At 43.8% G+C, this 23,566-nt stretch overlaps 1 protein-coding gene across 1 annotated transcript in view; it reads left to right on the top strand.

Moving 5' to 3' along the window:
• arih2 (ariadne homolog 2 (Drosophila)) overlaps window positions 1–8,724 on the top strand; it is a 110,097-nt gene extending 101,373 nt beyond the window's left edge. Inside the window, exon 15 of the mRNA XM_048547488.2 lies at window positions 456–8,724. Coding sequence (XP_048403445.1) covers window positions 456–533 — 78 coding nt within the window. The 3' untranslated portion in view covers window positions 534–8,724. The remainder of the gene's footprint in view (window positions 1–455) is intronic.
• The last annotated feature ends 14,842 nt before the right edge of the window (window positions 8,725–23,566 follow it).

A 23,566-nucleotide genomic window follows, 5' to 3' on the forward strand; every position in this document is an offset into this window, starting at 1 on the left:
ACTATAAATAATCACGTGTTTCTGGCTTTTTCCCCATTCATTTTGTGATGCAGAGACAAACTTGCTAAAGTTCCATCCCAAGCTGAAGGTTTGATCCTCTGTTTGATCAGCTACTAATAATGGGATGAGAGTTATCAGAATATTCTGGCCAAAATAATTTCTCAGCTAGTTTCATCAGAATAGACTAATTGGTCATTTGATTTCATTTGTGATTTGTTGGACCTTGTGTGCAAAGTGACCTAAGTCGTTACCAGTAGAACTGATTTGTATTCCAAAGCAGATTTTAGGAATAACCGGAGGATAAAATAGGCAGCTTACAATTCAAAGTGAATTGTACCTTTTGAAATAACCGGACTCAGGTGGAGAAAATTCAGCGTATATTTTAGTTTATAATTTTGTGTCTTTGTTGAAAGTGTTTGCCTATACAGTAACACTTCTTCTATTTTGCATTTCAGGATCTAGAGAATCAAATGCATATAGCAGAACAGAGACGTAGAACACTGCTTAAGGATTTTCATGACACATCAGACTAAGGAGTCCCGTGGCTGTGGTGCCACATTACAAAAGGCGTGGCTGGGGAAGAAGACAAAATATTGTTTTGTTTCCTTGTGTTTTTTTAATCTGCCGTTCCATTGATTTTCTTCTTTGTTTGCTGGAATAGTCAGCAGTGCTCGTGGGTGATACCCTTCATGAGCTGCAATAGTGTTAGACTTATTTTTAGAAGAAAAAATGTATTTCTTTTTTTTTAAAAGAAAGAGAAAATAATATGCGCTAACATTGAAAAACGCGATTGTTTAAAAGTTTTAAGAAACCTGGGCTTTTACAAATGCTTTCACAGGGACTGGAAGAATTGCAGAAGCCTCAGCTTCCCCACAGACTTTTATGTATACTTTCACTGGAAGAAACTATTTGGGGCATTCGTGGCACAACCTGATTATAGTGCATACTGGCACCAGGGCACTCTGCTTAGGCGATTGTTGGGAAAGCGCACACTGCTTCTAAATAAGTCATTTGGGAATAATTTGGCTTTCTGGTATCTTGCATTAATGCGCATACATAGTCAGCTTTGTGTGGGAGTAACTTTTTTCGGTTTGATTTAAGGTAGGGTGTTAATGTTTGAAGGACGTGATCAGTCTACATGAGGTTCCCTATACTGAGGGATGCTTATTAATGCCTTTTGTAGAACAAGTCTCCTGCATTTCTGGTCACGGGTTGGAGAGAGGAGAAAGCAATAGTGAAATGAGTGCCTGCTGTTACTACCTCTGCTATGAACAGAATAACAGCAGGCTTGCACTGCGTTGCAAAACAGTGAGGTTCGTGAAGATTTAAAAGGTACATGAAGTACCTGACTTGTATGGCTCCTGCCCCTGCCCTGAGCAGTTTTCTGTGACCTTGTTATTTGATTTTCACAAATTATTTTTTAAATGCTTTATACTTTTTTTTAAAAGGAAGTGATTTGAGCTTCTGTCCCCACTCCCATCTTGTAATGGTTTAGTTTACATACTTGCTATTGTTGAGATGGGACTCTGGTTACACTTAAGGATACAAAATAAATGAGTTTTTATACATTTCAAATTTGTCATGCTACCTCGAGTACACTCAGCACTCTGATCTGCAATGATTAGACTGAATGAATACTTTTTTGGGGGGCTATTTATGATGTGTATTTTTTTTTATTTCCAAATGGTTGCAACAAGAGGTGATATAACTTCTGTAATGTTTTCAACTACTTATGCTTTCTGCAGCATTAGAACCACTGTATTGTTCATTATTAATTATATAAAAGAAAGTTATTTAATTCCACTTGCTTGCTATTGTCTGAAACCTTACCAAACTCCCCTCCCTTCCCTCCCACTGTGACAGGCACACTGTGCACCTGCGCTGAGCTGAATTTCCTCCTAGTGTTTTTATTCTTTGAGTTCTTCCTCTGGCCAAATGCCCTGAGAAATTAGCGTGCTCCCAGTCCTGGGTGACTGTGATAGTCCAACTGTATGCTGAGCTGGTACTTTGTGCCATAGCCAATGTCACCACAGATTGGATCAGCTGCTACAGGATGCTGATTACTCTCACTCTGATTATAATTTTTCTTCTTCCTGATGAAATAGACTTTGAAAGTGCAGTGGCTTAAGAATCAGACCTGTGGCTCTTCCTTTTCCCACTTTCCCCAGAGGCACAGAACTTGAGTTTAGTTGAGTTCTTTTTCCCCATTCCGTGGTGTATTTAGCCGGTTGATGACACTTTAATCTTGAGTTTGTTAATGTGCGTGCTCAAGGCTTGCAGTGTGACTGAAGCCATATATTTGATTTTATTGCCTTGTAGCTGCTGCCTTCTTATCCCTAATGTTATTCCAAGTGACTCTGCTCACATTGAATAAATCTCATAGTTATATACATTAAAGACCCTTTTTCATCCTGATTCTATTTTAATTTCAGGTTACGCACTGAAGTAGGGGAACTGTTTGTCAGTAACAAATTTGTAACAGTGCCTAAGGTTCTGACTGAAAGTTACATTGGCCAGCATGGTCTTGAGCATCTCCTGAAGGTTCCATCATGCACATTCGTGCTTACAACTGTCCAACTCCACCATTGACCAAGATATTTACCGCTGGCCCCCAACCCACTTGAAAGCAAACACTCTTCATTTCTGAATCAATAATTAGCTGTCAAACCTTTTCTCTTTCTTTATTCCAATATACTCCACCAAAATGGCAGAGGGGAGCCTTCATTTTTTGAGGCGATAATGATTTTTTTTTTCTGTCTGGTTTTCTGATAGCATCATCTCGTAAATTAATCTTTAAACCTCTTGAGGCTCCATGGCAGTTCTGGACGGTTGGCAGCCCTGCTGAAAGCTTGTTATTTTGTGGCTATTAAGTGGTTGCAGATGACTTCTATAATCATACCATCCAAAAGCGAGCATTTAAGTGGCTATTATTGGCTTGGTGTTTTGTCTTTTGTTGCCTGTTAACTAGAACATAATGCTATATGTTCTGTAAAAGCATCAAATTGCCTGTTTGTTTTCTCCAAACTGAATTTATTATGTTTGGTTTAGAAATCTACAAATTAACACAAGCCTTTCATCTTCAGATACTTTTACAGATAAACATATAATAATGGTGAAGTGATAAAGCTGACCTGCAGGTGCATGTTCGCCCATCATGTAATCACCTGTGGAATCATAGAAGGTCATTTGTTCGATGCATCTGTGCTGGCCTGTTGCTAGTGATATCCAATTTAGACCTACTCCCTTTCCACTTCTTCACCAAAGTTTTGTAAATGTTTTCATTTGTTTTTTCTTAGTTTATATTCTCAATTATTTTTCCTGTATCCTTTTGAAAGCTAATGTTGAATCTGCTTTCACCACCCTTTGAGCCTGCATTTTCATAAGTAATGACTTTTTGAAAACAATCCAATGTATACCTGTCTACCTTTTTGTTCTTTATCTTTCTCAAGCAAAGCATCCATCCCTTTACTTTTATTTTGGAAAATCTTTGAGTATTGTTCTTGTTGACCTGCCGAGCAATGTGTTTGTGAGATGAGCACATGTTTAATTCACTGTCTGGTCATTGCTTGCCATCCCTGTGTTTCTGAATAGTTTCTGGCTCTGAGTTAATTTCTTCCACTGAGGTAATGTTAGACTTTTGGGAATATCTCCTGTTCAAATTCATGACCTTGAACTTTAAGTAGGATTAACAATGTTGTCCTCAAGACCACCTTGTAACAATTTCTGACTTAAGTGGTCAAAAATGAATTTTACTGCGTGAGATGTCATATGGATGGCATCGTTATCCTCTGAGGTCAAGATTGAACACTCTTGTGTTAAGCAGCAGCTACTATCTCAAGTTTGATGGGGTCAGATTTGTTGATCAGAGCTGTTGAGTTTTATCTGTATCTTTGGAGTATTCACAATCTCGGGCATTTTCAGCAAGGACAGATTAGCAAATTTCTAATAATCCAGCACTGTCGCTAAGGGAGTATAATGCGGATCATTGTTGGAGCTGCAACAGGAGATCATTCCAGACCCATCAAATTGCATGAAAAGTTGAGACTTCTGTCTGCGAGGTGTAAAACTGACCTATTTTATATTTGAGGTTTTATGATTGCGTTTGATGTTCTGTCATTCAGTATCCTTTTCCTAGAATTGTGTAGTACAGAGACCATTCAGCTCACTGTATCTGTGCTGACCCTTTGAAAGGGTCATCCAGGTCGTTCTCCTTTCCATTTCCCCACTGTTCTGCAAGTTTTTCTGTAATGTTACATTCTCTTCCTAATCTCGCCCTTTGCTAGCTCAGGCATTGAAGGGAAGGTTAACTCTTAAATTGAAAAGAAACGAGAAGCGGTTTTCTAATCTGTCTTTGGTGTCCTCCATTCTGAATGTTTACTGCTTCCTGCTTATTCGATCAGATTGTTAAGTATTGGGCATGCCGAAGATTTAAAGATCTGAAGATTATTGGAATAAAAATATCACATTTTGCAAGTAATATTATAATTCCACTAAAGAATTCAAATCTGCTAATTACAATTTTTTGATGCGCAATAGCCATTGCAGCCCCTCTAATTTTATATTGATTTTAATTCTTTTTTGATTCCAGTATATTGGAACCTAAACTGTTGAATCCAGCTTCCTTATCCCACAGCAAAACTGTCAAGTCTAGGAAATAAGGCCTGTCATTTACCTGATATGATGGAGATGCTGGATTCAGTAGTGCTTGTGCCAGAAACTTGTTCATGAGTTTTGGACAAATACAAAAGCGGGTTTTACTGTAGTGTCAGCTTTCCAAAAAATTTGAATTTGTTGTTGCTGAGTATTTAGCAAGTTGGCGCAAATACACTTTGGCAGGGGTGATACATTTATATTCCTTCAGATGTATTTCATCACATGTTGCGCATCTTTTCCAAGCACATGCCAATATTTGCGTGTTGGAGCACAAAGAACTTCTCGTAGTGTTTTGGACAAAAGCAAGATTAGTTTTTAATAATTCTATACTGTAGCTATGCAGAAGGGAATATAATGCAGATCCATGGAGTTGCTTTAAGAGCTTTTTCCTGGTTCAGCATATTACATGGGCATGTATTTAACTCTTCAACACACTTTTGTTCTATCACGATTCAGTGGCCTCCAAAGGTTTAGAAACAAGCTCTATAAATAAAAGCAAAGTACTGCAGGTGTTGATGATGCGAAATACAGACAGTGTTGGAGAAACTCAGTAGGCAAAGACAAGAGGTGAGAACTTTTTTTTAGCTCAGAGGGTGGTGGGAGCCTGAAACAGTTTGCACAAAAGGATAGTTAAGTCAGAAACAGTCCTAAAATTTAGTTATTTGTGTTGTCATAGCCTCCAGAGTTGTGGATGAAGATCTTGAAAATTGGTCAGCCTTTGACCAGTGCAGACACCCTGGCTTCCTTCTGTGTTTTAGATGTCTGAGTCTACAGTGTCCAGCTAGATCTGTGGAGAGAGAAACAGAATTAACATTAAGACTCCAGTGTTACCAGTTCTTAACTTGATAATTGTTAAGTTGATTACTTATTTTCAGTTTCCCAGGTACAACAATTTTGTTTGCACTTCCATTTCTGTTTAACTGATCTTTGAGTAATGAAGTAGTCCCACTGCCTGCTTTCTGATTAATCTCCTCCAATGTGTAGACCCAAACCATGTCCAAGCCGTGAAATGTCTTTCCAGGGAATGATTGCTCATCACTTTCATTCATTGGTAAATTTTGCAGATATAATGTCCAGGGAATTTTTCCTAAATGCACTTCAGATACACTGAAGGCATCGGTATTAAAATATTGAAATCTCCAATCCCTAATCCTGAAAGTGCTGATGCATTTCTCTGTAGGCTGTAGCTATGAATTTTGCAAAGAAAAGTGAGGTGTTGTTAGCTATTGAACTGCTCTATTTCAATGCATACGCCAAGTGATCTGTTGCCACCTACGATATGGGAATGACCATTTTCACTGGTACTGTGAATAAAAGCAGAACTGTTGAGAGGATAGCCAGTGATGTTTTAGTCCTTTACAGGAATGTGGGTGTTTTGATTGCCCTCCTGAATTTCCCTTAAGATGAGTTGCTGCCTCAAGAGAGAATCACTCGATATGACATCAGTATTGTGATTTAGCTGCCTCTGTGCGTGTGTATCAGTTCTGGCTCATGTCGGTTGTGACATCGCAGTCCCATTCCAGCACGATATCTAATACAGAACTTTCTGAAAAGAGTGTGTCCTGGCACCTGCTTTCTCTCTCTCAGATCTAAAAGATCTCAACGTTGACTTTGAAGAGGCTGAGGAGAATTGATCCCCATGTCCTGGCTAATGCTTGCCATTCAATCAGCATTGAGCAGTAAGGACCATCTAGCCATTGGCACGTTGCTATTTATGGTGCTGGCTGTGTTTTTGACAATAAAACAGTGATTTACACTTTAAAAAATAGTGCTTTTGAGATGTCTTGAAGTTGTAAAGTTTGCTACAGAAATGCAAGTCTGTAGTCTCCTCCACTACCTTTGCTACCCTGCCTGACTCTCAAAAAAGGTTCTGAGATTTATAAATTTCCAAGCTTTCTGACTGATTATAGATATTGGTTAATTTGCTTTTGACAGTGGGGCGATGTGGCAGGGAGAGGCAAGAGGTTGCAAACACATATTTGTATTTGCATGAACTTTGGTTTTCAAATAACACCTTGAAAACCAATGTGACAGATTAATTCCTGAAAGTGGTGGAGAATTTTGTTTTCCTTTTAACTTTCATGATTGGAGTTGCCCTCTCTCAGCAGTCTTGCTTCTTACCCTTGATGTTAACTCGTGCAGGTCTGTAGGACTGTGTATATCTCAGGCAATACTTTCTGTTCACAGGTCTGTACATTTTTTTTTAAGAGCAATACTTGCTGGTATGCAATATTGATGTGTTGTACCACGAAATCCTTACCTCCTTGCCCTCTCCACTCAGTGTTCACAAGCATAATAGTTATTTTGTTATCAATGATTGAAGAGGGCACAAATGGTCCTTTGCAGATTTTTAAAAGTTTAGCTGCTAGTTTGATACAGTTTCAACTGGAACATGTATAATTTTTTTTGAGTATTTTAACCCTTTTCAGTGGGGATTGAGGTGATAAATAGTTTTGTGCTTAAAGATTTTGCTCATCCAAATTAGAATAATATTTGAGCCCAGGAATCTTGCCTGCTTTGTTTGTGTGGATTTGTTTGGCTTCTTCTCCAGAATGTGATTTATTTATTGCGAGGGGGAGTGGATCTTGTATTTGTCCTTGGTTTTAGTTTGTAAAGGACAGAGCCCTTTTTGGCTCTTGGAAACCAGCATTCAGAGGAAACAAATATTTTTGAAGAAAACAGATTTATTCTTTGGCTGATTTAACGCTATGATTTAACATCATTTTGAAAATCCATTGTATTAATATCTATTGCATGACCGAGCATATTTGAGTATTTTCAAGATTAACTACTTGCAGGGAAGAAATTGGTGGGGTTGTTGGGAAAGCGCAGAGATGTTGGACTCACTGGGCAGCTGTACCGAAGAGCTGACAGTGGCATGATGGGTTAAATGGCCGCCTTTTATGCTGTACCTGTCGCCTTTTTCTTAAGTGTAATCTTCGGTCCATTTCCAAATTTTGAAGAGTGTTGAAAGATTCCCACTTGTCAAATCTATTTACTATCCTAGATAACCTGTTGCTTTGACTCCTGTCCCTTCTCTGCATGTTCTCCCCCCGTTTGGGAGCGTGAGCTGATTCAGACCTGGGAGCAAATATCATCCTCACTGACAATTGACGTTCTATCATGATTTGACAGCAATATGGGATAAGATGCTTGCCCCAGTTGGGTCCTGGTGATGTCTGCTTGTGCTCATTTTTCAGACGTCTATACTGTTTAATTAATAACTATTTCTCTGGGGTCTCGCGTTTTGAAAATGTCCTTGTTCACCAATGTATTTGAAGCAATGAAAAGTGTGTTTACTTTTCCCGGATGATTATTGTGTACAATGAGATATTAAGAGGTATGTTTGGAGCCTTGCTCTTCAGTGTGCTTTGTAGGGCTGCTTAGATTATTTGTTTTCTTTTTTATAAACCTTGGATTTTAAGTTCATTTTTCAATGCATTAACTTCACATTGCAGCATAAGTAGTTAACATGCACCCAGTGTAGATTTATAAACTTCATTTTTTTTTATTTTTAGCAACTACCAACTTTTATTTTTGAAATATCATTTGCACTCCTTTATTTTTACAATGTAGGCTTGTCTTGCTGTTATTTTCAAGTTCACATTTTAATGAGATCAAACGCCAGAGAATTAACTCCTAATTACTAATTAACTTACCAATATTTTTTGCTGTGTGAGAATCAACTGCTGATTGAATAAGGCTTGCACAGATTTGACTCTTTCAATGCACCCATTTATATCCCCTAGACGTGTGAAGGGCGTGCTCGTAGTATGGAATTGACCGTCTCCTTCACACAGAGGAGAGTTATGCATGAACGCTGTTCTACCTTGAACTTTGTATAGAGAACTAGATATTTATGACAAGTCACAGATGTAATAAGTGAAGTTTACTTGAGGTTTTCACTCTTTTTAATGTGGCTAGCTGGAGAGAATAGCCATGTTGTTGGTCACCTGTGTGTTTTACTGAGGCTCGCTCCACTGTTTAAAGTTTTGTTCCCACTCCAGCCTCCAGCTTGGCTTGATTCAAGAGACTTCACCTGAACTGTCTCTGCACACACTGATGTTTGAGCTGGATTATTTGAAATAAATAGTTTGAACAATTTCTTAAATGCTAGTCTCCTTTGATTTTATGCTTACCTTGTATTTTCCTTGTACAATAACTTTAAGAAAAATTAAATCTGAAATGTTTTCCATCTGAATCAAGGTGAATACTATGGAGAAATGGATCAGTTTACAACGGAAAGAGTGTGTTCTTGTGGTGCAACAGTAGTATAGTGCTGTTATTGGCTGGTTGCAAAAGGAAGGCATAGAGAATTATCCATTTTGGCTGAGAAAAGATAAAACTAGATGATATAAAGTTAAATACAGTGGATGTCCAAAGAGATTTGGGCGTTCAGGTGTATAGCTGTTTACAATGCCACAAGCTGAAGTGGAGACTAATTCAAAAGGCTGGTAGAATGTTGGCCTCCACATGTCAATCCTCTAGATATAAGAACACCAAAGCAAATTACAGCACAGGAACAGGCCCTTTGGCCCTCCACGCCTGCGCCGATCAAGATCCTCTGTCTAAACCTGGCATCTATTTTTTAAGGGTCTCTATCCCTTTGTTCCCTGCCCATCCATGTACCTGTCCAGGTACATCTTAAAAGACACTTTTGTGTCTGTGTCTGCGTCTGCCACCTCCACTGGCAACGTGATCCAGGCACCCACCACCCTCTGCGTAAAGAACTTTCCATGCATATCTCCCATAGATGTTAGGCTGTTCGGCTTTAGAGATGGTACAGTGTAGGTTTGCAAGGATGATGCCTGGACTCCAAGGGTTACATTTTAAGGAGAGACTTTACAAACTAGGCTGATTTTCTTGACAATTTAGAAGGGTGAGGAGTAATCTCATTGAAGCTTTCAAGGTTTTAAAAGGAAAACACAAGATGGATAAAGATATTCCTGCTGGTTGGAGATTCTAAAGCTAAGAGGCATGAAGATGGTAGAAGCAGTGCAGTATCAGCAGCAGACACCAAACAGGTTATCAGTCTGTCCAAACCACCTACAATCTGTCACCCATTATATCCTGGGACCTGGGTTGTGGCTTCTTGGCAACTTCCTGTTAACCCAGAGATAGTGGGAACTGCCAATGATGGAGCTGTCTGAAGAAGGGCCCAGACCCGAAACATCAGCTTTCCTGCTCCTCTGATGCTGCTTGGCCTGCTGCGTTCATCCAGCTCTACACCGTGTTATCTCTTGTTAAGCCGAACTCTTTGATGCAGAGTAGAAGTTCTGCAGTGTAGTGCATACTTTTACAGGTCAGATATGCAGGTGCATTTTCCTTGCACTGGTTGTGGTCTTCTGGGTCAGAAAGATGAAACATTGTGCCCACATGTAGCATCAAGTGGGCTCACTCTGTTTACAAGGAAGTGCCTCACAAGCCCAGTTTGTGGAGGATCGTGCTGGCAGTCTGTTAGGAATACAAAACCACCTGCCTCTGGTATTGTACAATAACTGCAATAGGAAGTCCCCACTTACGGGGAATAAACCAGAATCCTTCCCAAACTTGTGATTTTAATTTGTTGGTTATCTGTTATCAGGTACCAGAATGGTGATCTCCAGCATCTACATAAGTTCAGGAAGAGTCCATTCAGCACTTTGGGGCCTGTGCTGCCATTTTATTAGATGTATTTAGATGTACACGTGTGATGTTGAGGCTGTGGGCCAAGTGCTGAAAAATTGGATTAGAATAGTTAGGTTGTCTTGACTGGTGCAGACATGATGGGGCAGGGGGCCCTTTTTCTGTACACCCTTGTGACTTTCTGGCTGATCTACATCTCAACGCCATCTAAACCTCCTTTGACTACAAACCCTGTGATATCTTCATTCCTAAATAAACACATTTAACTCTATGTATAAAGCTGTTACAGAATGCCCATGGTCTTGTGGAGTAGGGAAGTGTTTGAGATTTCTGTTGCGAGGGATGGGAGGGAGATTGACACTTGCAGTTGCCAGCACCCCAGGTTAAATTCCCCAATGTAATTGTAATTTACTCAGTTGTTTAAATGTGGTTTAATTCTATGAAGTAGAAATATGTGCTGTTGAAAAGTGATCTTCTGCAATAGTGATTAAGCACTGCTTGTGGAATGTATGGAGTACGCACTCTGGTGGTGAGTGAGAAATTATAAACTCAGTCTTTAGAAAATGGGGTTGTTGGGTATTTTAACCCCTGAGATGGGCAGATGTGGTTAATGTTAAACAACCCATCTGCAGCCCTCCCTACCTCCTCACCTCCACTGGCTCTGTCCCCACCTCTTTAACTTGCCTGTCTCCTCTCCACCTATCTTCTCTATCCATCTTTGGTCCGCCTCTCCCTATCTCCCTGTTTGTTTCAGAACCTGCTCCCCCTCCCACATTTCTGAAGGAGGGTCTAGGACCGAAATATCAGCTTTTGTGCTCCTTAGATGCTGCTTGGCCTGCTGTGTTCATCTAGCTACACGCTTTGTTATCTTGGATTCTTCAGCATCTGCATTTCCTATTATCTATGCTTCCAGACTGCCCACTTCTCATATCCATGGAGGTATACAGGGCAATCAACGTAACCTCCAAGAAGGTAGTTGGGAAATTGGCCTTCCCCTTTGCACCATCTTGAACTTTCTAATTTCTTCACCACCATTGGTGACCATGTCTTTAACTGCCAAAGCCTAGGCTCCTTCTGGAGAGACTGCTCTCTCCGTTACTCCGTTGTTCGCTCCACACTGCCCTCCAATCACACCACACCCGGCACTTTCCCCTGCAACCGCAGGATGTGCTACACTTGTCCCCACACCACCTCCCTCACCCCTATCCCAGGCCCCAAGAAGACTTCCAATATCAAGCAGATGTTCACCTGCACATTTGCCAATGTGGTATACTGCATCCGCTGTCCCAGTGTGGTTTCCTCTACATTAGGGAAATCAAGCAGAGGCTTGGGGACCGCTTTGCAGAACACCTCTGCTCGGTTCGCAATAAACAACTGCATCTCCCAGTCGCGAACCATTTCAACTCACCGTCCCATTCCTCAGATGACATGTCCATCGTGGGCCTCCTGCAGTGCCACAATGATGCCACCCGCAGGTTACAGGAACAGCAACTCATATTCCGCTTGGGAACCCTGCAGCCCAATGGTATCAATGTGGATTTCACCAGCTTCAAAATCTTCCCTTCCCCCACTGCATCCCAAAACCAGCTCGGCTCGTCCCTACCTCCCTAACCTGTTCTTCCTCTCACCTGTCCCCTTCTCCCACCTCAAGTCGCACCTCCATTTCCTACCTACTAATCTCATCCTGCCCCCTTGACCTGTCCGTCCTTCCCAGACTGACCTATCCCCTTCCTACCTCCCCATCCATACTCTCCTCTCCACCTGTCTTCTCCTCTATCCATCTTTGGTCTGCCTCCCCCCCCCCCCTCCCTATTTCAGAATCCTCTCCCCACCCCCTTTTTCTGATGAAGGGTCTAGGCCCGAAACATCAGCTTTTGTGCTCCTTGGCCTGCAGTGTTCATCCAGCTCCACACTTTGTTATCTTGGATTCTCCACCACCTGCAGCTCCCATTATTTCTGGAGGTGCTGTTCTACCACCTCCACAGCATCTCCTTTAAAACTTAACAGTATTTTTCATCCAAACTTCTGGTTACATGTCCCAGTATCTCCTGTTGAATTTTATTTGCTAACACTCCTCTGTGAAGCAGCTCGAGGTGTTGAGTTGTAATAAATGTGTGATGTCAATACATTTGGTAATGTTGAGCGATGGCAGTAATCCATTGCAGCAGACTGCTGAAAATTGCTGAAAGCTAAGGTGCCAGTAGGCACCTTAACTTGCTGATGGGATGTGACTATCACTGGATGGGCCAGCATATATAGCCCATCCCTCATTTTTGGCAGTTGCCATCTTGAACCACAGCTGTTGATATCATGCTGCTGCAAACACAGCAGTTAGATCCTGAGATATCAGCACAGACATAGGCTATTCAGCCCATTGAGTCTACTCCACAATTCAGAGAGATCATGGCTCATCTGATAATCCTATACTCCACTTTCCTGTGTTTTTCCCATAAACCCTTACTCATTAAAAAAATTGCCTATAACAGCCTTGAGTGTACTCAATGATCCAGCCTCGACAGTTCTCTGCAGTAAAGAGTGCTGCAGATTCACTGCCATCTGCGAGAAGAAATTCCTTCTTGTTCTGGTCTTAAATATGTGACTGCTTCCTCTGAGATGATGCTGTCTGTCCTGAGACACTCTCTCAAAGGGAAACAACATTTCTGCACAAATCCTGTCAAGTCCCTTAAGGTTTTCTTTTAGTGGAGGAACAGTTTTGACAGTATATTGTTGCAGAGATAGTAGGAATTGCAGAGATAATGGGAACTGCAGATGCTGGAGAATTCCAAGATAATAAAATGTGAGGCTGGATGAACACAGCAGGCCAAGCAGCATCTCAGGAGCACAATTGCAGACGCTGGAGAATCTGAGACAACAAGGTGTAGAGCTGGATGAACACAGCATCAGAGGAGCAGGAAAGCTGATGTTTTGGGTCTAGACACTCCTTCAGAAATGGGGGAGGGGGAGGGCATTGTGAAATAAATAGGGAGAGAGGGGGGAGGCAGGTAGAAGATGGATACAGGAGAAGATAGGTGGAGAGGAGACCGGTCAAAGACGTGGGAATGGAGCCAGTAAAGGTGAGTGTAGGTGGGGAGTTAGGGAGGAGATAGGTCAGTCCAGGGAGGACGGACAGGTCAAGGAGGTGGGATCAGGCAGGTAGGTAGGAGATGGGGGTGGGGCTTGAGGTGGGAGGAAGGACAGATTAGGGAGGTGGGGATGAGCTGGGCTGGTTTTGGGATGCGGTAGGGGGAGGGGAGATTTTGAAGCTTGTGAAGTCCACAATGATACCATCTGGTATGAACTGCTGTTCCTGCAACCTTCAGGTGGCATCATTGTGGCACTGCAGGAGGTCCATGATGGACATGTCATCTGAGGAATGGGAGGGGGAGTGGAAATGGTTTGCTACCAGGAGGTGCAGTTGTTTAGTGCAAACCGAGCGGAGGTGTTCTGCAAAGTGGTCCCTAATTCTCTCCCTGGTTTCCCTGATGTACAGGAGGCCACATCTGGATCAGAGGAAGCAGTATACCACATTAGCAGATGTGCAGGTGAACATCTGCTTGATGTGGCAAGTCTTCTTGGGGCCTGGGATGGGGGTGAGGGAGGAGGTGTAAGGGCAGGTGTAGCACTTCTTGCAGTTGCAGGGAAAAGTGTCAGGTGTGGTGGGGTTGGAGGGGAGTGTGGAGCGGCCAAGGGAGTCACGGAGAGAGTGGTCTCTCTGGAAGGCAGACAAGGGTGGGAAGGGAAAATTGTCTTTGGTAGTGGGGTCGGATTGTAGATGGTGGAAGTGACGGAGGATGCTGCGTTGGATCCAGAGTTTGGTGGGGTGGTATGTGAGCAAGAGGGTATTCTGTTTTGGTTATTATTGCAGGGAGGGGATGTAAGGGATGAGTTGCAGGAAATACAAGAGACACGGTTGAGGGCATTTTTGACCACTATGGAGGGGAGGTTGCGGTCCTTGAAAAACGAGGACATCTGGGATGTCCGGGAGTGAAATGTCTCATCTTGGGAGCAGATGCGACAGAGACAAAGGAATTGGCAATAGGGGATAGCCTTTTTGCAGGAAAGTGGGTGAGAGGAGGTGTATTCTTGGTAGCTGCGGGAGTTGGTGGGCTTTAAATGGATATCTGTTTCGAGGTGGTTGCCGGAGATGGAGACAGAGGTCCAGGAAGGAGAGAGAGGTATCAGAGTTGGTCCAGGTGAACTTAAGGTTGGGGTGGAAGGTGTTGGTGATGTGGATGAACTGTATGAGCTCCTCTGGGGAGCACGAGTCAGAGATGTAACGGAGGAAGAGGTGGGGGACAGTCAGGATCTTGTTAGTTGCCATAGCCCTAGAGGGCCGAAAGGCTACTGTCTCTCTTTAGATAGCGATGACCGGTGATTATGTTTCAAATCAGTCACCTAATTCTTCTAAGGGCACAGGTCCAGACTGTCTGGCCTTTCCTCACAAGTCTCTCTGCACAATCCAGTAAACTTTACCTGAGCTGCCACATTAGTGAAACCTAACCTGTTGTGCAAAGGCTGCATGGCTTTTGATGGCATTTTCAAGGAATGGACCACACTGGTGAGCACTCGAACTTCTATCTGCAGTGGCTGTGGTAACAAAACTGTGGACCCGGCTCAGCGACTGGTTCTCAAACGTCTGGTCTACCCACATTGCAATGACAGTGAAGAGAGAACAACAACAACTGAACTTCCTGAGGAGGCAAAGGAATTTGACATTGTCCGCAAGGGCTCTTACCAAGTTTTATGGATGCACCATAAAATGCAACCTGTCTGCATGTACTGCAACTGCTTTTACCAAGACCCCAAGAAACTACAGCGTTGTGAACGCAGCTGCTTATTCATTGACTCCATCTATACTTTGTGCTGCTTCAGAAAGAAATCAATATAATCAATGACTACTCCCACCTGATTTACTGTCCCACTCTCTTCCATCAGGTGGAAGATATAAAAGTTTGTGTACACATGAATAGATTCAAGAATTGCTTCTTCCCTGCTGTTTACTTGACCTCTGAATGGAGTACTCAAAGCTTAAATTTAAGGTCGATCTCACTCTTGTGCACCTTCTCTGTAGCTGTAACATTGTATACCTTGCCCTGTTCTATTACTCTAACGCACTTTATGGTACAATCCCCCTGTACTGCATGCAAAACAAAAAACATTTTACTGTACCCAGGTGCACGTGACAATAATAAATCAAATCAAAGAACCGGCTTTCTACCTTGGAAAACTGAGAATTTCCAAGGCAGCGGCTACCCACCCTGTATCCATTGCCCTAATGGTTTGGCTAACTTTTTACTCCAGAATTTTTTTTTGTTTGTTAGAATCAAATTCACCATCTTCAATGATAGAGATAATGGGAACTGCAGATGCTGGAGAATTCCAAGATAATAAAATGTGAGGCTGGATGAACACAGCAGGCCAAGCAGCATCTCAGGAGCACAAAAGCTGACGTTTCAGGCCTAGACCCTTCATCAGAGAGGAGGATGGGGTGAGGGTTCTGGAATAAATAGGGAGAGAGGGGGAGGTGGACCGAAGATGGAGAGTAAAGAAGATAGGTGGAGAGAGTGTAGGTGGGGAGGTAGGGAGGGGATAGGTCAGTCCAGGGAAGACGGACAGGTCAAGGAGGTGGGATGAGGTTAGTAGGTAGCTGGGGGTGCGGCTTGGGGTGGGAGGAAGGGATGGGTGAGAGGAAGAACCGGTTAGGGAGGCAGAGACAGGTTGGACTGGTTTTGGGATGCAGTGGGTGGGGGGGGGAAGAGCTGGCCTGGTAGTGTGGTGCAGTGGGGGGAGGGGACGAACTGGGCTGGTTTAGGGCTGCAGTAGGGGAAGGGGAGATTTTGAAACTGGTGAAGTCCACATTAATACCATATGGCTGCAGGGTTCCCAGGCGGAATATGAGTTGCTGTTCCTGCAACCTTTGGGTGGCATCATTGTGGCAGTGCAGGAGGCCCATGATGGACCTGTCATCTAGAGAATGGGAGGGGGAGTGGAAATGGTTTGCGACTGGGAGGTGCAGTTGTTTGTTGCGAACTGAGCGGAGGTGTTCTGCAAAGCGGTCCCCAAGCCTCCGCTTGGTTTCCCCAATGTAGAGGAAGCCGCACCGGGTACAGTGGATGCAGTATACCACATTGGCAGATGTGCAGGTGAACCTCTGCTTAATGTGGAATGTCATCTTGGGGCCTGGGATAGGGGTGAGGGAGGAGGTGTGGGGACAAGTGTAGCATTTCCTGCGGTTGCAGGGGAAGGTGCCGGGTGTGGTGGGGTTGGAGGGCAGTGTGGAGCGAACAAGGGAGTCATGGAGAGAGTGATCTCTCCGGAAAGCAGACAGGGGAGGGGATGGAAAAATGTCTTGGGTGGTGGGGTCGGATTGTAAATGGCGGAAGTGTCGGAGGATAATGCGTTGTATCCGGAGGTTGGTAGGGTGGTGTGTGAGAACGAGGGGGATCCTCTTGGGGCGGTTGTGGCGGGGGCGGGGTGTGAGGGATGTGTTGCGGGAAATACGGGAGACGCGGTCAAGGGTGTTCTCGATCACTGTGGGGGGGAAAGTTGCAGTCCTTAAAGAACTTGGACATCTGGGATGTGCGGGAGTGGAATGTCTTATCGTGGGAGCAGATGCGGCGGAGGCGGAGGAATTGGGAATAGGGGATGGAATTTTTGCAGGATGATGGGTGGGAGGAGGTGTATTCTAGGTAGGCTTCAATGATGGGATTCAAAACCGGGGCCCCCAGTGTGGTAACCTGAGTTTTTGGATTATTGGCCCAGTAACATTGGCACTATGCAAACACCCTGCCAGGCTGCTACCAAAGCCAAATTTTCAGACAAATAATATTCTATGTTATGAGATTATACGTCTGTTCAACTTCTAATTGCTGAACTTAAGTTACATTTGAAGCTAAGTACAGGCTGCCAAATGCTGCTAAACAATCCAGATTTTATCCATCAGCTGCTTTGAAATAACCCCCTGTGAATGTAGTATCTTCGGCTGAGCTGCCAAGTGTGCGTATGGTAACTAATATCCGAAGAAGGACTGAGGCTCTGGAAGCTTGTGTTTTCAAATAAACCTGTTGGACTGTATAAACTGGTGTTGTGTGATTACTGACTATGGGAACTTTGTAGCTGGAGTTAATCAGAACCACCACAAGGTGGCAGTGCACTCCACCTTCTACCCACCCCAGAGGTTCTAAAAAATATTAGGGTTTCTGCAGGGCAATGTTGGAGGAGCTGCGATGAAGGAAAATCAGCTTTTGTATTAATATGCTGTTCACAAAACCTCAGGGCTATTTCAGAATGCTTTCTGGCCAGAGAAGGATGTTTTGCTCTATTCTAATGCTTAACATTCAAGGGTATTGTTATAGTATTCAAGGCTATGAGTCTAGTGCGGGTAAATGGGATGAGTGCAGATAGTAGAATATTTTGAATGGTATGGACCTGATGGGTGGAAGGGCTTCTTCTACACTCTATGATTTTATGATAATGCAGCCAATGGCAGGTGGCTCAATGGTTATCGCTGCTGCCTCACAGCACCAGGGACCCAAGTTTAATCCTACCCTTGGGGGACTGCCCGTGAGGACATTTGCCATGTATCTGCTTGAGTTTCCTCCTGCAGTCCAAAGATGTGCAGGTCAGGTGGATTGGCCATGCTAACTTGCCTCCTGGCGTCCAGACGAAGTGGGCTAGCTATGGGACATTCCAGGTAACGGGGATAGAGTAGTGAGGTGGCTCTTCATAGGGTTGGTGTGACTTGACGGGCTGAACGGCCTAATGTTGGGATTGTATGGATTAGGTTGTTGACTTTCTCACCGCGCTGGCTTGTTTTTGCTCAGACGTTTTGTCACCATGCTAGGTAATATCATCAGTGAGGTCTCTGATGAAGCGATGTGGTTCTACTCTGCTTGGAGTTTACACTGTCCAGCCTGTTATGGTGAGTAGTGTCACTTCCAGTTTTGTTGTATATGGGTTCTAAGTCTATATGTTTGTTGATTGCATTACGAGGGGAGAACCATGCCTCTAGGAATTCCCGTGCGTGTCAATGTTTGGCTTGGGCTACTATGGTTACCTTGTCCCAGTTAACTGATGGCCTTTGTTGTCCAAGTGTACTGATATTAGGGAAAGTTTAGCTGACATTTGTGGATTCTGAAGGCTAGTTCCCTTCCTATCTGTCTGATGTAATGTTTGTGGCAGTCGTTGCATGGTATTTCGCAAACCATGTTCGTTCTGCATGTTGTGGGATGGCGTCTTTAACTCTTGTGAGTGTTTGTCGTGGAATGACTGTAGGCTTGTGTGTCACCATGATTTCTAGGGTGCGTAGGAGTCTCATCAGTTCTAATATGTTCTTGATGCAGGGCAGTGTTCCACCCTATGGATTCAATATGCACACGATAAGTTCCCACAAACAGCAATGTGGGAATGATTAGTTTTTTTTTAACATTGTGGAATCTTTAACAACTATTTGAGGGCAGAAACACCTTGATGTGAAGTGTCATGCAAAAGATACCGGAGGGAATCCCAGAGAAGACCAGCACAGTTAACATACTGTATTCAGCCCATGCTGCAGAACAAATAAATATGAAAGTTTATCTTCGAGATCCTGATGCATTGTTTTGTAACAATATTGTTGGACAACTTTTGGATTGTTTCCTCCAGAGCATTGGAGGCTGTGGGGCAACCTGGCAGAAGTATACAGAATTATGAAGGAGCATCGATAGGGTGGATTGTCGGAGTCTCTTTCTCAGAGTGGAACTGTCAAATTCTAGGGGGCATAGATTTAAGATGAATGGGAAAAGTTTGAAGGAGATATGAGAGTTTTTTTTTAATGCACAGACTGGTAGGTGCCTAGAACGCACTGTTACAGGAGGCAGTTGAAGCAGATACGATGCAGTGTTTAAGATGCTTTTAGACAGAGAAATGAACACATAAGAAACAGAGGGATTTATGGACATTGTGTAAGCTGATGGGATTAGTTTAGAATGGCATCAAGCTTGACCCTTCACCTCAAGTCCTAGTCTCTCCTACTAGTGGAAAAATCATCTCCATGACCACTCGATCCAGGACTGTCAGTATTCTAAGTTTTTCAATGAGATTGCCCTTCATCCTCCTTAACTTCATAGAGTACACATCAAGGTTTCTCAACTGCTTCTCATATGGTCTGATAAGAGCCCAATGCAGATACAAGGGGGAGGCAATGGCCTAGTGGTATTATCGCTGGACTGTTAATCCAGACACCTAGATAATGTCCCGGCGACCTGGCTTCGAATCCCGCCACAGCAGATGGTGGAATTTGAATTCAACAAATACCTGGAATTAAGAATCTAATGATGACTGTGAATCTATTGTCGATTGTTGGGAAAAACCCATCTGGCTCACTAATGTCCTTTAGGGAAGGAAACTGCCATCCTTACCTGGTCTGGCCTACATGTGACTCCAGACCCACAGCAATGTGGTTGACTCTCAATTGCCCTCTGGGCCATTAAGGATGGACAATAAATGCTGCCTAGCTAGTGACACCCTCATCCCATGAATGAATTTAAAAAAATAGCCTCAGCAGTACACTTCTGCTCTCACATTCTGAAATTAATGTTTCAATTGCATTTGCCTTCCTAACTGCCAGCTGAACATGCACTTTAACTTTAAGTGAATCCTGAATGAGATCCTTGATACATCAGATTTCCAAAGCCTTTCCCCCTTTTCCACCTCTATTCTTCCTACCAAAGTGCATAACCTCGCACTGCACCCCCCCCCCCCCCCCCCATGGTGTTCCAACTGCCATTTCTTTGTCCACTCTCCTAGCCTGGCCAAGTCCTCCTGCAGTCTCTCCTCTTCCTCAACACTACCCATCCCTCCACCTATCCCTGTTATTCTTTCCAGTATTGTGATCAAAATCCTTGTCTTTTCAGGCTTGATCTCTCAGCTGTTTTTCTTTGTAACCACGCATCACTTTAATTCTAAAATCACTTCAGAGTTCCTGATGGAATTGATCATTGACCACATTGACCCTGATGTCTCATTAATCTGATGTTTACAATCAAATGGTATTGATTTTACCTTCAACAAAATAGCAATTGATTATTGACCGAAGCCTTTGTGAAGTTACTGTAAAATACCAAGGTACTTGAGGAAAGGTGACGCATGACTTAGTGAAAGAGGTGAGCTTTAGGGAGGAGACCCTTAGAAGAGAGCAAGGCTACAAACTTTGGCCAGCACGGTGGCTCAGTGATTAGCACTGCTGCCTCACAGCACCAGGGACCTGGGTTTCACACCCCACTGTGTGGAGTTCGCACATTTTCCCCATGTCTGTGGGTTTCCTCCAGGTTCTCTGGTTTCTTTACACAGCCCAAAGGTGTGCAGGTTAAGTGGATTGGCCAAGCTAAATTGCCCATAGTGTCCATGGATGTGTAGGCTAGGTGGGCTAGCCATGGGAGATACTGGATTATGGGGATGAGGTGTGGGTCAGGTAGGATGCTCTTTGGATGATCGGTGTGGACGTGATGGGCCACATAGTCTTCTCCCACATTCTATGAATGAATCCCAAATCTTTAGGGACTTGGGCACTAGGAGGCACAGTCACTAACAGTGATGTGAAGAACATTGAGTATGGAGAATTGGCTGGAATTTCAGGAGTGCGGAGGGTTTGTGGGGCTGGAGACACTTACGGAGAGAGGGAGTTTTGAGTCCTGAGAAGTATTGAAAAGCAAGGACGTAGAATTTAATTTTAAAAAAACTTGCCAAAACTGATGCTGAACTTAGAGGGGAAGGAATGATCAATGCAGAGAGGAGAATAAGGAAGTGTGTGTTCATCAGTGAAGTGAGGAAACCAAGTGGAGTTGACCAGAGATAGCAGTGGAAGAAGTGGCGAAAATTGCCAGGTTTGATTTACTGCATTGATGAAAAAATAACAGCACAAACTCAGAGATTTGGATGAGGGCAGATTCCTCTTTAAGGACAGAATATTGGATGAGGGATTGAATCTAATGATAGTAGGATGCTTCTGATTCACTTACACTAGTGTCTAAGGAGCCAGCCTCTGAAAAAGGCAGAATTTTGTTTTGAACTAATTTTGACTCAAACTTTTTGAATTTAGGCCAAAGTCAGAGGTTGAGAAGGCATATGGTGTGTTAGCTGTCATTAATAAAGGGATTGAGTTCAAGAGCTGTGAAGTTATGCTCCAGCTATACAAAAGCCTGGTTCGGCCACATCTGATAGTAGGAACTGCCGAAGCTGGAGAATCTGAGATAACAAGGTGTAGAGCTGGATGAACACAGCAGGCCAGGCAGCATCTTGGGAGCAGGAAAGCTGATGTTTTGGGCTCCAAGACCCTTCTTCAGCTTTCCTGCTCCTCTGATGCTGTTTGGCTTGCTGTGTTCATCCAGCTTGTTATCTCAAATTCTCCAGCATCTGCAGTTCCTACTACAACTGGAATAGCATGATAGGATAAGAGTGGTATGGCGAGGGATGAAGTGCTTCCTCCCAGTCAGGGAACACTTCAGCAGTCAGAGACATTCAACCTCTGATCCTCAGGTAAGCATCCTCCAAGGTGACCTTTCAGATAAACCACAATGCAGAATCACCGAGCAGAAACTCCTAGCCAACTTCCTTACTCGCAAAGACATTCTCAAGCATAATGTAACCCTCCATATTGTTCTATAACCTGTAAAATCTTCCATACTGTTCTGTTTTGAAGCCATCACCTCTAACTTGTTATGATCTCTCTACCTTGGTTAGTTTGTATGGTTTTGGGTTACCTGTTACTTTTGTTAGTCCGTGCAACTCTATGGCAGATGTGCAAGTGAACATAATGGGCAATGTGGTATACTGCATCCTCTGTACCCGTTTGGTTTCCCCAATGTAGAGGAAGCCACAACAGAGGCTTGGGGACTGCTTCGTGGAACATCTACGCTCAGTTCACAATAAACAACTGCACCTCCCAGTCGCGAACCATTTCAACTCCCCCTCCCATTCCTCAGACGATATGTCCATCCTGGGCCTCCTGCAGTGCCATAATGATGCCACCCGAAGGTTGCAGGAACAGCACCTCCTGTTCCGCTTGGGAACCCTGCAGCCCAATGGTACCAACGTGGACTTCACAAGCTTCAAAATCTCCCCCTCCCGCACTGCATCCCAAAACCAGCCCAGCTCATCCCCGTCTCCCTAACCTGTTCTTCCTCTCACCTATCCCCTCCTCCCACCTCGAGCCACACCTCCATTTCCCACAGACTAACATCATCCCACCCCCTTGACATGTCTGCCCTCCCCAGACTGACCTATCCCCTCCCTACCTCCACAGGCTCCATTCCCACCCTTTTAACTTGTCTGTCTCCTGTTCTCCACCTACTCTATTCATCTTTGATCCACCTCTCCCTATTTATACCAGAACCCTCTCCCCATCCTCCTCTCTGATGAAGGGTCTAGGCCCGAAACGACAGCTTCTGTGCTCCTGAGATGCTGCTTGGCCTGCTGTGTTCATCCAGCTTCACACTTTGTTATCTATGTTATTCCAGCCATTTGCTTTGTCTCCAGCACTATTTTATTTTTGATTTTTTTTTGTAAATACCTCTCTGCCTGAGTTCATCAGATGGTCATACCTTCATTTGCTATTCAAATAATGCCTCTTTACTCACAGTTTGACACTTTTGGTCACCTGCAACGACTTGGTGTTCAGTCTGTCGACACTCCACTCACACCATTTGTACTGTCTTTTGATCTGGCTAATTACCTGGAATTAACTTGCAATGATCTCCCTGCCTGTAAACTTTGTGTTCCCACACTTCCCTCCACTTCACCTGAAGGGCCACTGCTGTGAAAGCTTGTGATTAAAATAAACCTGTTGGACTACAACCTGGTCTCCTGGGACTTCTGACTTCAGGCCAGTTCAGATATTGGCCACATTTCTCTCTCTCTCTCTGCTGTGAACCACCAGCAGGAGAAACAGTCTAGAAAAACATAGAACATAGAACAGTACAGCACAGTATAGGCCCTTCGGCCCACGATGTTGTGCCAACCTATTGTCCTACTAAGATCAAACTACCCTGCATACCCTACGTTATACTAGAGTAACTCATTCGGGATAACAAAGTGTGAAGCTGGATGAACGCAGCAGGCCAAGTAGCATCTCAGGAGCACAAAAGCTGATGTTTCGGGCCTAGACCCTTCTTCAGAGAAAGGGATGGGGAGAGGGTTCTGGAATAAATAGGGAGAGAGGGGGAGGCGGACCGAAGATGGAGAGAAAAGAAGATAGGTGGAGAGGAGAGTATAGGTAGGGAGGGGATAGGTCAGTCCAGGGAGGACGGACAGG

The sequence above is a fragment of the Stegostoma tigrinum genome, chromosome 11 (genome assembly GCF_030684315.1).
Source record: "Stegostoma tigrinum isolate sSteTig4 chromosome 11, sSteTig4.hap1, whole genome shotgun sequence".
Classification (NCBI taxonomy): domain Eukaryota; kingdom Metazoa; phylum Chordata; class Chondrichthyes; order Orectolobiformes; family Stegostomatidae; genus Stegostoma; species Stegostoma tigrinum.